The 16,572-nt window shown below is 44.1% G+C and overlaps 2 protein-coding genes across 3 annotated transcripts; one reads left to right on the top strand and one right to left on the bottom strand.

Moving 5' to 3' along the window:
* The first annotated feature begins 274 nt into the window (after positions 1-274).
* Positions 275-8,796, top strand: vps4a (vacuolar protein sorting 4 homolog A). Its single transcript, XM_080545397.1, has 10 exons — positions 275-351; positions 871-982; positions 2,056-2,200; positions 3,973-4,157; positions 4,669-4,825; positions 5,066-5,214; positions 5,400-5,481; positions 6,056-6,275; positions 7,462-7,602; positions 7,988-8,796. The coding sequence occupies exons 1-10, from the start codon at positions 331-333 to the stop codon at positions 8,087-8,089; spliced, it is 1,314 nt and encodes a 437-aa protein (XP_080401523.1). The 5' UTR covers positions 275-330; the 3' UTR covers positions 8,090-8,796.
* A 1,153-nt stretch (positions 8,797-9,949) lies between these two features.
* cdk10 (cyclin dependent kinase 10) lies at positions 9,950-15,934 on the bottom strand. 2 transcript variants are annotated; one of them, XR_013937779.1, is made up of 14 exons: positions 15,823-15,934; positions 14,644-14,716; positions 14,407-14,478; positions 14,141-14,243; positions 13,426-13,507; positions 13,017-13,084; positions 12,160-12,212; positions 11,912-11,981; positions 11,700-11,759; positions 11,380-11,503; positions 10,962-11,101; positions 10,698-10,750; positions 10,304-10,585; positions 9,963-10,075 (listed from the first exon to the last, which is right to left on the bottom strand). XR_013937779.1 is itself a non-coding variant. In XM_080545001.1 (13 exons), exons 1-13 carry the CDS (start codon positions 15,913-15,915, stop codon positions 10,491-10,493), a joined length of 1,086 nt encoding a protein of 361 aa, XP_080401127.1. In that variant the 5' UTR covers positions 15,916-15,934; the 3' UTR covers positions 9,950-10,490. The 2 variants fall into 2 exon arrangements, 1 of the variants encoding a protein (XP_080401127.1); XM_080545001.1 differs by having other exon boundaries at positions 9,950-10,585.
* Positions 15,935-16,572: the final 638 nt, after the last annotated feature.

Raw genomic sequence — 16,572 nt, 5'->3', positions numbered from 1 at the left:
AGTGTGCGCTCCGGCGCTCTCAGAGCGAGTTGACGAACGCAGCCTGAATGTCGATGGTTGTTATCAATCATTACATAGCGAATCATAGCGCTACATATGGCCGGAAAGGGCAGAACCTATGACCGGAACCGGAAAAGTGGGAAGATCTGGTAGGGTGGGAAAATCCGGTACCTACACCGGCCGAGCTGCTGTACCACTGTCATGTTCAGGGACACAACAACATCCACCCTGAACATATTATAGCGACACGTTTTCGAAAGCCACAACATCAACAAAGGATTTAAGAGACTTTGGGAGAATCTGGGAGAATTAGCAGAAGAGTGAGATGAAATGACAACGTCAACATTACAGGTCACTGACACAGCTTTGTAGAATGCTAGCGAAAATATTATTAGCACCTATGTGTGAGCTATCATCATAACTGTATGTAAACAAACTCCTCATCGGTTGAGTTTCTGTTGTATAGCTGGTAGAGATTATATCAGATATGGTACAATTATGGTTCTGCTAGCTAAACTAGCTGGCTTTTGCAGGGATTGGTCTATTGTGATTTGCTAAGATAATCAGGCAGCAAGCAGCTCAAAAGGGCTGTGCTTGTCAATCCTTATAGGCTATGGCCAGTAGCCTAGTTAGTAGATAGATAATAGCATCCATCACATAATCTGAGCACCGGCTTTGTACAGGTTATGGATATCAATCATAATTACATTTGCTAATCATTTTTTATTTTGTTTTCACTCCCAAAGTTCGAGCTGCTCTCTTTTGTCACATGATTGGTGTCATTTTGTGTCACTCAATCAATCTCTTTCACCTTGTCCCTCTCTCTCTCTCTCTGCTCCCATCTGCCTCTCCCTGTTCCCCCATACACAGAAAGCGATTGATCTTGTGACCAAAGCCACAGAGGAGGACAAGGCAAAGAACTATGACGAGGCCTTGCGCCTTTATCAACACGCAGTGGAATATTTCCTGCATGCTATCAAGTGTGAGTGTGCTGTGTGTGCAATTTAGCCTGTGTGCAATAGGGTAGGTGCATGATCTCCCTACTTCCTGAAAGGCAACTGGCATGAACATATCCTGTCTCACTCTATTGGTTTAATTGATTAATCAGCTGTGCGGTAAACTGTTGGAACACACAGTGCACAGCTGATTAATCAATTAAACCAATAGAGTGAGACAGGATATGTTCATGCCAGTTGCCTTTCAGGAAGTAGGGAGATCGTGCACCTAGCCTATTTAGCCTCATCCAGTGGTCATGGTCCAATATCCACTCTAGCAGCCAGTAGCAGACCAAGAATGCATGGTCAATACGTGGTATTGATTGATTGATTGATTGATTGATTGTACTTTATTGTCCCCGAGGGGAAATTTGTCTTGGGCATGGTACTTTCATGCTTCAAGTGCAACAGTGACGATACATACAACATACAGTAGACAAAGTAAACAACAGGACAGCAACAAACATTGAGTGACATTGGCAGCAGTTTCCACCTGGACATGGCATCATTTGGTATAAATATATATTGCACATAACCCTTCAAGTGGTGTTTTCGAATATTGCACATGGCCCTTCAAGTGGTGTCTAAGATAAAGTGCAGGTGCTGGTGATCATGTCCTAATCATCGTTTCTGCTTGAGAGAATTGATTAGTTTAATGGAGAATGGGACAAATGATAGTTTTAAGAGCTTATAGTTACATCTTGGCATGCGAAGCCTTCTACCTAGGGGGAGAACTTCGTATTCTGTGGAGAGCGGATGTTGGGGGTCTGCGATTATCTTGTTAGCCTTGTCCAGGACAGCTTTTTCATATAGTTTATTTAGGATCACATAGTCTCTTTCACCTGTGCCTGGGTGATGATTATGAGGCTGCAAGGAAGGGAAGCTACTTCTATCTTTTTTTCTTGCCGGTCATGGTCACAACCTATTGTACATAGCCTACATACTAAACATCAAACTGTTTTGTCTTCAAGGCTGTTAATGAGTTAGAAAGAAAAGCTTATATTGTGTGGAAGATTCCCAGTTCCCAAAGCAGTAATGCAACTTGATGTTTGTGTGTCAGATGAGGCCCACAGTGACAAGGCAAAGGAGAGCATACGAGGGAAGTGTATGCAGTACCTGGACCGGGCTGAGAAACTCAAAGATTACCTGAAGAACAAAGAGAAACAGGGCAAGAAGCCTGTGAAGGAAGCGCAGAGTAATGACAAGTAAGTTGTTGTCACTCCTCTCCTCACCCAGACCACTAGATTACATTGAACCCAATAGAGGACGAGCGCAATGCACATGCATCAAGAGGCAGTGTTTCCCCTACCATTGCCTTGGCAACGGAACCCCCCGCGCCCCCAAGAAAGAGGAATTATTACGGACATAGACACCAAACATCTGACAAGCAGGCTAAAATATCCGCTTTTTTTAAACGCACCCAACCCGAATCTGGCGAGTGGCAAGCCCATGGGCTCGTTGGTAACATAGTCCGCCAGTAGTCTCGCATAGCGAGATCTATCTCAACACTTCGCTTCGCGCTGGAGAATAATACAAGATTGTGCGCGAGCGACGCGAGAGAGTTTTTGCAGGGTGAGATGTCTGCAGATGGAAAGTAAGCAAGTTGAAACGTTAGCAAATATAATTGCTAACGTATACCAATGTATACCTCTTATTAGATTATAAATACTCTGGTTGTTATGTTTGCCTTTTGGTTGACAGCAAAAGAGGGAGAGAGGAGGATAGAGAAGGAGAGAATGAGAGAGAGCAGGATGGTGTCAGCACACCAGAGAGAGAGAGCGCAAGAACCAGGTGAGAAAGTGGACAGGTAGTCAAGACCACATAAGTAAGTAGGAGCCTATCTACTGTTTCCGTAGCGTGAGGCGGCTTAATGTAAAGTTAGTACACCCACTGGATGCACTTTATTATTTTACTTAAACTAGATATACTATCTTTCTTATTCTGCTAGAATTGGGCTTTATGGTGATACCATAATGGCATAGTTACAGTACATGGACAGTGGATTGAAGCATTGGAAATGTCTGTTTTTTATAGTTGGACATTGTTGGACACAGTCACACAATTTTTTTTCAGGTGAGAGAGTAAAGTCAAAATGACATTATCTGACTGCATTGCCCACATCAATCCAATATTCAATTATAATTATGTTATAAATTGATATGGATCAATGTATACCTCTTATTAGATTATAAATACTCTGGTTGTTATGTTTGCCTTTTGGTTGACAGCAAAAGAGGGAGAGAGGAGGATAGAGAAGGAGAGAATGAGAGAGAGCAGGCTGGTGTCAGCACACCAGGGAGAGAGAGAGCAAGAACCAGGTGAGAAAGTGGACAGGTAGTCAAGACCACATAAGTAAGTAGCCTTGAGAACCGATGGTTCTCCAGCCTAATGGCCCATAGGGCAGGAGCCTATCTACTGTTTCCGTAGCGTGAGGCGGCTTAATGTAAAGTTAGTACACCCCTGGACATGACACATGAGGCTGTGGGGGGGGGTCCATGCCACCCCCCCAAGGCAGCAAACCTAGGGGAAACACTGAGAGGGTTTACATTCCGTCCTCTTTGTCAATATTGTGAACCAACTGCATGGCTCCAAAAAGAACTGGGGGAAAAACGTTGTGGAAAATGGTGTATATGTCTGATGCCCCATGACTATCTTTGTACAACATGTAACAATGTACGTATGTTAGATTGGATAAACTCCAATTTAATTTGACCATCCCACGACATGACCTCACTTTTGCTTTGTGTTTCTTTTTTCTTTTTAAACTATTGTGTTATGTTTGTAAGGAAGCTCTGTCTGTTTGAGAGTTTCTTATACATAAAGTGAAAATGTTAATACATTTTTAAAAAGTAAAAAAAAAAAAAAATGCAAATACAAATAAAAAAAGGAGGGGTCACATGAAAAAGGGGTCACATTGTCACAAGACTGCACAGACCGTTTCTTGTCATATAAACACATGATAACTAACTACCTCCAGGAACAGTGACAGTGACAGTGAGGGGGAGAACCCTGAGAGGAAGAAGCTGCAGGAGCAGCTGATGGGCGCCATAGTGATGGAGAAACCCAACGTCCGCTGGAGCGACGTGGCTGGGCTGGAGGGAGCCAAGGAGGCCCTGAAGGAGGCCGTGATCCTGCCCATCAAGTTCCCTCACCTCTTTACAGGTGAGGCTCTCTACTTCACACACACACACACACACACACACACATACACATACAGACACACACACACACATGCACACGCAGACACACACTGGTGTGTGGGTGTGTCTCCTTTATGATACGTGTGCCTGCTCTCCATATGTACACTCATCATCTCTCACTCTCTAAAAAAAAATCTTTTTATTTTACTTCTTTAGCAACAACTAGTAAATAAGTCTGTATTGCTTAACTTTACACATATTTCACAATATATTGTTTTGCTGTGCTGTGGTAGAGAAGGCAAGAGTCCATCTAGTGTTCACACATTCAAGCCTCTCCTTTTAATTGCTGTCTGTGAGAGGATAGTTCCTATTCTATAAATTCTCATCTAGATCTGTCTCAAACTATGCCGTGTCGGGTCCTTGAACTTGAGGGAATTGAGTCTTGAAAGTCCTTGAAAGGTGCTTGAATGTGATGTTTCAGAAGGTGTGGGAACCCTGACTCGTGTTTCCATGGTGTCTCTCTCTGGTTGCAGGGAAACGCACTCCGTGGAGGGGGATCTTGTTGTTTGGCCCCCCTGGGACCGGGAAGTCTTACCTAGCCAAGGCAGTGGCCACCGAGGCCAACAACTCCACCTTCTTCTCCGTGTCCTCCTCTGACCTCATGTCAAAGTGGCTGGGAGAGAGTGAGAAGTGAGAGTTTTCCCCAACTATCTGATTTTGCTGCTGTCTTGATATGTGACTATCCCCTATTCTGTATCCACACCTGATTTGGATTTTCCCACGAAGACTCTATTTAACCGTGCCTCCCTCTGTCGACCTCTTTCTCTCTGTTTCCCTATCTTGTCTCTCTCTCTCTCTCCATCTCTCTTTTTCTCTCCCTCCCTCCCTGCTCCCTTTCTCTCTTCCTCCGTCCGTCCGTCCATCTGTAAGGCTGGTGAAGAACCTGTTTGATCTGGCGCGCCAGCACAAGCCGTCCATCATCTTCATCGACGAGGTGGACTCTCTGTGTGGCTCCCGGAACGAGAACGAGAGCGAGGCCGCCCGCAGGATCAAGACTGAGTTCCTGGTACAGATGCAAGGTGGGAGATCGGCACTGGACTAGTGTTATGGGGGCGGGGGGGGGGGACTTTGGATTTTGGGAAAGGACAAACGAAAAGAGATCTCCACTAAAGAGATCTTCAGTCTCTTGTTGAAGTCACCTCTCCATTCCATGTTATGTGTTGGTAACAGGCTGATAGACGCTCTCCTTCTGTTGCTTTGACAGGTGTGGGCAACAATAACGATGGGGTCCTGACCCTGGGGGCCACCAACATTCCCTGGGTCCTGGATGCTGCCATTCGCAGAAGGTCAGAGGTCAAATAGGGGTCAGGGTCAGATTGGCCTGAGATGTAGGTTGTTAATTCTCTCTGAAGTAGAGCTAAAGCCTGTACTGTACCAGCCCTGAGCATGTGTAGCCAGTGTTACATTTTTGTAGGAGCAATAGATCTTTTGTAGGAGCAATAGATCTATTCCTTACTGGCTAATCCCCAATTGTAAAGTGAATAGTATGACAACATACTCTTTTTTGGGGGTGGAATTATCTTTAGATATTTATTTATAACATGACATGATATAACGATGGACATTACCTTGAATATACCAATCACTTTGATGAAAAATAGATCTGACTGTTATTTCCAACCTCTCTCACTGCACTAACCCTGCCAGGTGTACTGCACTTTATAGTTGTAAATATTGAGTATGTTTTTGTCTTGTGGCTATGTGTGTACATTGTCCATTGTGATAGTCATGTGTAATGTGTGTATGTTTGATGTATTTGACACTGCTGTATTGAGTTTGTCTGTACCGACAACAAATTCCACCGACCTTGGTCGTGTGGTCATTAAACGATTCATTCATCCATTCATTCTCTGCGTCCAGGTTTGAGAAGCGTATCTACATCCCTCTCCCAGAGGAGCCCGCCCGCTCCCAGATGTTCCGCCTCCACCTGGGCAACACGCCGCACAGCCTGAGCGATGCGGACCTGCGGCAGCTCGCCTTCAAGACGGACGGCTACTCCGGCGCCGACATCAGCGTCATCGTACGAGACGCTCTCATGCAGCCGGTCAGGAAGGTGCAGTCAGCCACACATTTCAAAAAGGTAACGTAAACACACACACACACACACACACACACACACTCACACACACACACACACACACACACACACACACACACACACACACACATATATGTACAGGGTTCCCACGGGTCCTTGAAATCCTTGAATGTTTGTGAATGTGAGAAAAAAAATCAAGGCCTTAAAAGTTTTTATCTATATGTGTGGTGGCCTGGGAAAACCCGTCGGATGTCGCTGGCGTTCGTTTGTGGCAAAGAGCAAAAATACCAGATGGAAATCGCGATTTTGGCGATTTTGATATTATGTGGTATTCTAGTACTTTGAACTCCATACTACATTATGGTGAATAAACATTTTAAGAAAACAAAAGAGAAAGTACTTATTTTTATGTTTTTGTGGTGGGTAGTTTGCTAGTGAAACAACATCATGTTGAACGTGTCTCATTCTCAGTTAAGCAACGCACGCACACATGAGCGAAAGGAGAGACGATACTTCCACCTGTGTTATTGCCAGTTTACTGATGCTCACAATAAGCATAAAGTAATACAATCTTAACTAGAAGACACACAAATGGATCTGTCCCTCGCATACCGATGAGGCGAGCAGACTAACACCGCATCACAAGCAGACAAACGAGACCGGCCGATCTGCATAGGCTCCTCCCCCGACCCGGAGGAGAAAGGGGTAGTAATGACCTTTCACTTTTTTTGACATGATACATTAAAATGCTCATAACTTTTTAAAATAAAGGGCTATCTCAGTCATTCAACCAGTTATGAATAGCTGAGAACTTCTAATTTATGGAAATATAAAAAAATGAAAATGTCAAAATGCCACCATGTGAAGGGTTTTCCCAGGCCACCACACATATCATCATCAATACATTCTCATCTAGATCTGTCTCAAACTATGCCGTGGTGGGCCCTTGAATTTGAAGGAATTGAGTCTTGAAAGTCCTTGAAAGGTGCTTGAAGTTGATGCTTCAGAAGGTGTTGAACCCTGACCCTGTTTCACTCCGCCGAGCTGAGCCGGGCTGAACTGTACTATGGGTAGCCTGGTTACCCCGTCCACCGTAACCGTGCTAGAAAGAACCACGTGAAGAGGAAAAAATATCCAAACCAGCAACCACCGTGCAGTTCGGGTCAGCACCTCTTTAGAAAGTTGGACGTTTATTACTAAACTAAACTTGCTTGTCATGATCCCCTAGGTGAGCGGCCCGTCGCGTAGCAACAACACGCTGATGGTGGATGACCTTTTGACCCCGTGCTCACCTGGCGACCCCTCTGCCATAGAGATGACGTGGATGGAGGTGCCTAGCGACAAACTGCTGGAACCCATCGTCTGCATGGTGAGACCATTCACACATACACACACACACACACACACACACACACACACACACACACCATAGAAAGAGTACTCACTCACTCAGTGCACAATATTGAACCTCCGGGAATTGCCGCTCACACACATAAAAGCGTGTTTTTACCTACACATCGTAGACGTTGTACGGACCTCACATCCACTTGTTGAACCGTTTTCGTGTGCGTGTGTGTGTGTGTGTGGTCTGTGTCTGTGTCTGTGTCTGTGTCTGTGTCTGTGTCTGTGTGTGTTGTGTGTGTGTGTGTGTTCTTTGTGTGTTCTGTGTGTGTTCTGTGTGTGTTCTGTGTATGTTCTGTGTGTGTGTGTGTGTCTGTGTGTGTTCTGTGTGTGTGTGTGTTTCTGTTCCCCAGTCTGACATGCTGCGTTCTCTGGCCACCACGCGTCCCACCGTCAACAAGGAGGACTTGCTCAAGGTCAAGAAGTTCACGGACGACTTTGGCCAGGAGGGCTGAGGGGGGGGGGGGGCCAGCCCGTCTGCTCCCGCTGCCCCAAGACTGCTGCCCCAAGACTGCTGCCCTCGTTCACCTCCCCCAGCCCCCATGGATGCAGAAACATTTGATTGGTGTAAGCACACACAGGCTAGAATGAGTCTGTTATGCTAATTCGAGACAACTTCCTGCTTAAGCAGTAGCGACTACCACACTACAAACTTGGACGTTTTCAACTAACCTGCACTTTTGAGAAGAATGACTGAACATTTTAACTCCATGTTTACTTCCCCCCCCCCCACTCTGATCATACACTATTGACAGAGTATTGGAAGACTGAACAACTGTATTATTTAAATTACCATCCTGCACTTTGTTTTTGATTATTATGAAGGACAGTGGTATTGAAGCTTTTGTAAAAACAAAAAAGAAGGAAAAAAATGCAAGCACGTGTGTGTTTGAGTGCATACCTGTTTTATTATTTATGCGTGTCTTAAGGTACTTGTCTATATGTGTCTGATCGCCCTGTTTACATTATATATTTGCTAAGATCAATGAATCGGTTCTTGATTGGCCACGCCTGCTCCACTGTCTCCACTGCTCTCATGTTGACTTCTAAATAAGCTCCCTAGCCTCTACACCCCGTCCACGCCTGTAGATCTAAGGATCGGATTGGTGTAAAAACAATATGCAAAAAAAAACTCCACCGGGGGGGTATTCCATCAACGTCGCTAAAGGAAAATCTATGCTTATTTTGATAAATCTCGTGAGAATAATACAAATAAGCCTGGATTTCCCTTTAGCGACTTTGATCTACCCCCCCTGGTAGATCTGAAAGCAAAATGGAGCGATTATCATATTGCTTAAAATGAACATCAGATCCTGTCAGGTGTACTAGAGTGGCTCGGTGGTAGGGGCAGATTTGGAATTTGGAGTTTGGAACTTGGAATTTGGAGCATCAGTCCAGGCCAGAACTGTGAACTTTGTTACAAGCAGTGTTACCTCCTATTGCTACTAACTATTTATTATTTAATTATATTTTATCCCATCATCAAGACTTTGTTGTGACCGTACGACCGTACCATAGACTGACTACTGAGTTCATCATAGATTTGGAGAGTTGTTTACATTTTCACTATTTCTCTGTTGACATTGTTACTTGGGGACAAAAGGCCCTTTTGTATTTTAAAAATTTGAAATAATAGTTCCATGACGGACATTACGATCACATTGTTTCAATGCTGTTGTTATAATGGTGTTGCTGTGTGTCTCTGTATAGTCTGAGGTTTTGGTTCAGTAAAAAACAGTTCTGGTCCTAAAGTGGATCACTTACACTGTTGGTACCTGTAGCTATGATAACCAAGTTGCCCTGAATCGATATCAACTCAATAAAACCTGAATTCAAAGTGATGAACACGTGCTGGTCATTATGTGCTCCAGTTTCACCTTCTCACTGTTAGCACAACATTATAGCAGAACACTGTCATCAAAGCCTCTTTCAATGGTAATCGATAATATAGATCAGTGGAGGCTGATGGAGGTAGGAAACTGAGTGAGGAATGGTATCAGACACTCTGATAGATACTCTGCTGGGCCTACCCCCTTATTTCTACACACATTATAACACTTGAAATTGATCTCTTTTTTGTTGGATTGGCAACATTCACAAGTATTTCCTCACAAACAGTCATTTGAAAAAGCTCTTTATTAAAACTCAAAACTACAATATTCAAGGACGTAAAAAAAATGTCTACAATATGTACATAATCACAGCATACCAAACCCCGTTGGTTACTTCAAGCTCATTTACAAACAACTCGACATGTTTTATGTTTTGACATTGTTTTACAATAATATTACAACACAATAACCTGTCCATGCATCCAGTTGAACCTGTATGGGTCCATCGCATACTTTCAGATATCATCAGCAGATCCAGTCTTGACAGAAATACTATTTTGCATGAGATAATACGCCAAGTTAAAGCTCAAAAGGCTGAAATGTGGAATACTACACTGCTTTCTAATTAATTAATTAATTTTGCCATTTAGCAGACGCTTTTATCCAAAGCGACTTACAATTACGAATTACAGGGACATTCCCCCTGGAGTAACTGAGGGCTAAGTGCCTTACTCAAGGGCACACTAGTAGTGGTGTGGCTTCAGGCGGGATTCGAACTCACAATCTTCCGATCACAAGTCCAACTCACTATCCACTAGACCACCACGACCCCTCTACCGTACACTGCTTTCTATTGCATTACACTTCATGTAATACAATATGTACATGCATACTGTGACAATAACTGTGGGTCATATTCTCATCACCACACACACACACTCTACATGCAGCCTGCATGTCCATACATTTGTGAAATTATTCTTATACAGAATCAAACGTAATCCTACGAAGGTCGTTGTTGACATCACACTTTACTGCGTTTCGATTGGCTCTCTGTGGCCGAGGCAGTTCTTTTGTTGCGATGATGAGGAAAGGTAGGCATCAGTTCAGCCTCACAAGCTACAAAGAGAAAAACAGAGAGAGACACTTCTATATCCTCAATATTTCAACACTAAGACCACACAGGCCCTTCCCTTGTACAACCCTGACTCCCCCCACCCCCAAGACTTACGCAGTGGTTTCTCCTTAAAGTAGGAACTATCCAAGCTGTCCTTAGCTGTGGCCCTGGTAAAGACAAGAACATACACGGGTCGTGGGGCTGAGAAATGGTACACGTCTCCATATAAGGTTTCTGTGTGTATACATTATGGAGGCTGTGCATACCACACTGAGAATGAGTAACAGGCTCCTTTTGAGAACAGAATGTGTAGGACTTTCTGTGTACCGTACATCACGTGTAGAGCTGTGCAGGCGTTGTGTTCCACTGGTGGTTTACCTGCGGTTTGGGTTGTACATGAAGAGCAGGTTGAGGAGGCGGAGCCCAGCGTCAGACAGCCAAGTGAACTTGTTCTTCAGATTGTTGTACGGCTGTTTCCTCAGACTGTACTGGCCCACAAGGGGAAGACGACCGAAGCCCTGCAAGATAACAAGAAACAGGGCAACACTATCGATGACCAGTGCACAGTGTGCCAAATGGAATCAAATGACACCAACTGACTTCTGACATCAAACCTGGGTCAACATATTCCTTTCTGTCACGCCACGTGGGCAGGGTTCGCAATTCTGGGGATTATTTAATTGGCTCCATTGCACCAAGCAAGCAAACATTTCTATTTCGACCCAGGTCTGCCCCACTATGTCAAACTAGGTTGGTAAACTCCTAGTTCTGAGGTTCTAAAGGGGAGGGGCATTACCGGCCAGATGTTTTCATTGGGTGTCCCCAGAAGCTGTACGATGAGGTCCACCTGTTGGATCTCAGAGCCCCCTGGAAGCAGAGGCTTATGGGCCAGCAGCTCAGCAACGATGCAACCCACCGCCCTGGAGAGAAATATCAATTATGGTCATACAGATGGTTATGGGAACACAAAATGGTGTCTGTGCCACGGGAGTCACTGTCTGGAAGGCATTTGGAAGGTTCAAAAACATGATTGTTGTATACCAGCTCTCTCTCAAACTCCTGGAAGTCTGGGCTGTGATTACTGTATGGAAAAACCATGAACGATCTGATTCATACCACATGTCTAAGGCTGTGGTCTGTGTCTTGGTCCCTAAGAGGAGCTCTGGCGCTCTGTACCTGCAGACGTGGAGAGAGTGAAAGAAAGAAAGAGACAGGGGGAAGGGGGGAATTTGTGAGACTGGATGTGTGTGTCACTGGATCTAATAAGGATTATGGAGATTAGGGCCAGGCAGCAACCGTAACAAGAACAGACAGGCAGTGTGTCTCACCACAGCGTCACCACTCTGGGGGTCATGGGTTGGAGAGGGACGCCGTAGACTCGCGCCAGGCCAAAGTCAGCTGGAGTGAGAGAGAGGAAAGTGTCCAACCAAAATCAGGTGACAAGACAGAGTTTAAGTGACTCAACCAAGCTACTTGAATTTGGTGTGAGTACAGAGGACATCTTGATAGCCTCTCTATGACTGACATGCTATACATAAAGCGTCTTAACTTTTGGGTGGTAATGATGATGACTCACCTATCTTCACACAGCCTTTATCAGTCATGAGCAGGTTGGATACCTTCAGATCTCTGAAAGTAACAGTGTCACGCAACCACATTAAAATGAGATGCTTGGCTAGACACTACGTAAGACCTGACGAACACCCCCCCCCCCCCCCCCCCCCCTCATCAGTGGGAAAAGGAGCAACACAATGTTCTGGCTTTTATGGGTCTTTCAATTCCCTGCCAAGCAGACTTATTAAGAACCCCGACAGCTATTAGCACTGAAAACATTGCACTCGTCAGGGTTCCCACACCTTCTGAAACATCAAATTCAAGCACCTTTCAAAGACTTTCAAGACTCAATTCCTTCAAATTCAAAGGCCCACCAGGGCATAGTTTGAGACAGATCTAGATGAGAATGTATATAATTCAAATCTAACGGAGTTATGTTGGTTTAAAATCTAGCTAACTAATTAACCTTAGTAACTAGTATGGTTGTTTTATTCCCTTCTACATGTTACCTATATTTCTTTTTTAGAGAGAGAGAGAGAGAGAGAGAGAGAGAGAGAGAGAGAGAGAGAGAGAGAGAGAGAGAGAGAGAGAGAGAGAGAGAGAGAGAGAGAGAGAGGGGAATTCAAGCACTTTCAATGACCCATGTCGATTTTCAAAAACTTTTAAGGCCTTGATTTCTTTTTCTAATCAAATTCACAAACATTCAAGGATTTCAAGGACCTGTGGGAACCCTGACTCAGAGTACGTCACGTACACAACACTCAACAATCTATTACAGAGTAAAGAGCCACAACTGGTGTAAGAGCAGTCTGAAATAATAGATTATATTAAAGAAAAAAACACAGGAACGGGTCATGTCGACAGTAACGTGTCTCTGACCTGTGCAGAATAAAGTTGAGGTGAAGATAATCCAGACCTCTCAGCAACTGAAGCACAATACATTTCACCTGAGGGAGAGAGGAAGGGGGAACATCGCATCACACTGCTCTACTACTCTAAAAACTACTAGTAATCAATGCTGTGATAATGTATACACACACGTGTACGCTGACCTTGAGAAACATTTCTTATAAACACCATAGAGATCTGATAGCAAGGCACCTCCCAAGAAGTGCTGCAATACAACACTATGAAAGTCCATTCATTCATTCATTCATTCATTCATTCATATAGCAACGATACACGTGTCACATAAGCCAACAGCCGAAGACAGCAGCTGGTTGTAGCCTGATAGTAAACTATAGTGATGTGATAGTCAACATCCTGTCTCAAGTCTCCACTGCCTCACCTGTGCTTCAGAGAAAGGTGTCTGCATGTTCTCCAGGAGACTAGCCAAGTCCTGCTCACAGTAACTCATCACTAGGAACAGACTACACACACACACACACACACACACACACACACACACACACACACACACACACACACACACGCACACGCACACGCACACACACACATACACACACACACACACACACACACACACACACACACACACACACACAAAACAATTTGAACAGTCAGACCAGCTTAAACAGGTAAATACTAAATACAGTCAGACAAGAAAAGACTAATTTCATGCAAACTCAGACTAACACTAAGGGAAATCATTGGTTTGATCTCAAGCTGAGAAAGAATAATAACTTCTACCCCTCTACAATCACTATTATTAGTCAATATAGGCTAGTATTAGTGCTAGAATATTATTTTGCCAAGAAAGGGTATCTCTGTACTGATGAAGTGTGAGTGTATACTCACATACATATACCGTATACACTACCAGGTATGAGTATCTAGTGGCCTGGGGTGGTCTAGTGCCGTGGTCTACAGTGCACACATATGACCATGTCGGCATGGGTTCGACTCCGGCCCCCATGCCCTGCTGACATGCCCTCTCTCCCTTCTTCTCCTTACTTTCCTGTCTCTCTTCACTACATCTGTCTAATAAAATGAAAAACTATGAGTGGGACTGCCCCACTCAGAAAAAAAGGATGAGTATCTACCTTTCCAGGTGACTGCCAACCACCACCTCCTTCAGCTCCACTATGTTGGGGTGTCTGAGTCGGATCAGCAGAGTGATCTCCCGAAGACTGCTGATGGGGATCCCTGGGAGGGGATGTAGATCATTAGGCTATAGGCCCACTTGTGACGAAGCAGCATATACACATCCAAAGCAAACCTCCACAGGCGCTAGTGCTGTACAGGGGTCGGATGCACTCTGTCAACATGAGGGTCACAAAGTGTTTCAATCTCAGTTGTCAGTACCTACCGTCCTTCTCCTTGTCCATCCGGACCTTCTTCAGCGCTACGATCTCATCAGACCTGGTATCACGGGCTCTATCTGTAAGGACACAGGTGTCTCAATATACAAGCGTGTGTAAACAGACAGTTTTCTATACTGGAAATGACATCATAAATAATCTGTGTGACAACAGCTACTCAATGTCTAGATTTGAACGGGGGAACCCAGTTAGAATAGTCTAGATCAAGCAGGAGGATGACTTACACACTATCCCGTACGTCCCCTCGCCGATTCGGTTGAATTTCTCGAATTCCTTAACACTTCGACAGTTCCCGAGCTGTCAGAGAGGAGGGAGGAAACACTGGCTTGTTACTACGCAAGTGCTTTTCATTTGAATATCATGTTAGCATTGACTGTTGATTTTTACTTTGATAGCAGTCTGCAGCTGCTCTACACAAAACCAATGTGAGTTAAGGGGTGATGCAGACCTGCATGTAGAGATCAGCACGTAGACAACTCTAGGGTGTCGTTTTAGCTACGTGTGGTCAGTGGATCATGACCCTGTCAACATTCCTAAGAGTGTGCCATGTGTCATTACTACCTAAAGGGCTAAGGCTTCTACCTCCTGGGGAGACTGACTTAAGGAAATTGGTCTAGGGATGGCTGGACACCTGTAGGTGACGCGGGGGTGTGGTGACGTGACTTCCCATAGAAAAACAACTGCTGACATCCAAGCTTATCAACTTGTTAGCACGGTAATATGATTGTCTGCAAGACAATTAAATTCATTAACCAGGGCTGTAACTACCACAGAGGAAACTAAGGACATAACCTTGCTTGCTATTTTTGAGTCAGTATCCAAGATGCTCTAGTAGTTAAATGGAAATAGTCAACTATGATAAAGCCAATGCATGTATGGATCATTTCTCTACAAACACAGGCAATTATGTTAGTGCCAAATGTGTTGTTGTGTAAAGTAAACCAAATGAAAACACATCCAGACGTAATTTGATCATCCGCAAATGCAGATTCGACATATAATATTGGCACTAATATATGAATGAATGAATGAATGAATGAATGAATGGTCTTTATTGTCATTGCTATAGTACAGGTACCAAACTCCTATCCTGAACCCCTAGGCTAGGGTGGATTCGTGTAATCTGGGAAATTGGGTAATGTCATGTGGGACACCTAAAACTTAAGTGTGTGCCTGCGGATACTGCAAATACGACAGTAGTTTAAGTCTAAAGTCACTAATAAAGCACCCAGGGTATTCCATCAACGTCACTAAAGGAAAATTCTGGCTTATTTTTGATAACTCTCGCGAGACCTATCAGAATATGCCTGGATATTTTTAAGAACTCTCGCGAGACTTATCAGACTAAACCTGGATTTTCTTTTAGCGATATTGATGGAATACCCCCCCAGCTGCTCACCCACCCTGTCTTTCTGCGGTACCGTGAACGTCTTCCTGTTCTTGACGGACATCAGTCTTATGGGGTCCAGGTCTGTGTCTGCAGACGTCTCCATCATTCTGTTGTTGGGCGCGTGTAGCAGTCCAGACCCTGGTCATTAACAGACAATAGAAACAATTGTTGCAATGCGCGTTTGGCTTTAATAGAATGATAAACAAGTGACGCTCAGCGTGCTAGAGATACACACGTCGCGTATTGTTGATTTGTGAAAGGACGACCACGAGCTTTCCCGGAGTTTTAGGGCAGGAGCGTCAACGAGAAACACATCCGGAAAAGTGGGAAAATCTGGTAGGGTGGGAAAATCCGGTATCTACACCGGATTAGGGCCAGATTGTTACAGGACCATAACATGACCATGATTTAAGAATGGCTTCTGTTTTATACATCTAGGATGATTTTTTTGGGTTTAACAATAAAGTACATCATTTTTAGTGGTATATAAAGGGCTAGATAAGGATTTAAGCAGTTTGCAGACTATCCATTATTACATAGACAGATAGAGATAAGTGATGATGCTTGCTTGAGTTGTAAGGGATATGCACAAATGTTATAGCCTTATAATGTGTTTGTACTCTATCCATGAAATGTACTGTAAACCAGCAATAATGATAACAATAAACTACTTACAATGCCTTTATAACTACTTATAATTCCCCTTTTATAGTCCATATTGGTCAGCTACCCAAAGTGGTTCCTACCTGCATACATAGTTGTC

The sequence above is a fragment of the Nansenia antarctica genome, assembly GCF_963989245.1.
Source record: "Nansenia antarctica genome assembly, chromosome: 14".
In the NCBI taxonomy this organism is placed as follows: domain Eukaryota; kingdom Metazoa; phylum Chordata; class Actinopteri; order Argentiniformes; family Microstomatidae; genus Nansenia; species Nansenia antarctica.
The sequence above is the reverse complement of the archived record's forward strand: the minus strand, read 5'-3'. Positions and strand labels throughout refer to the sequence as shown.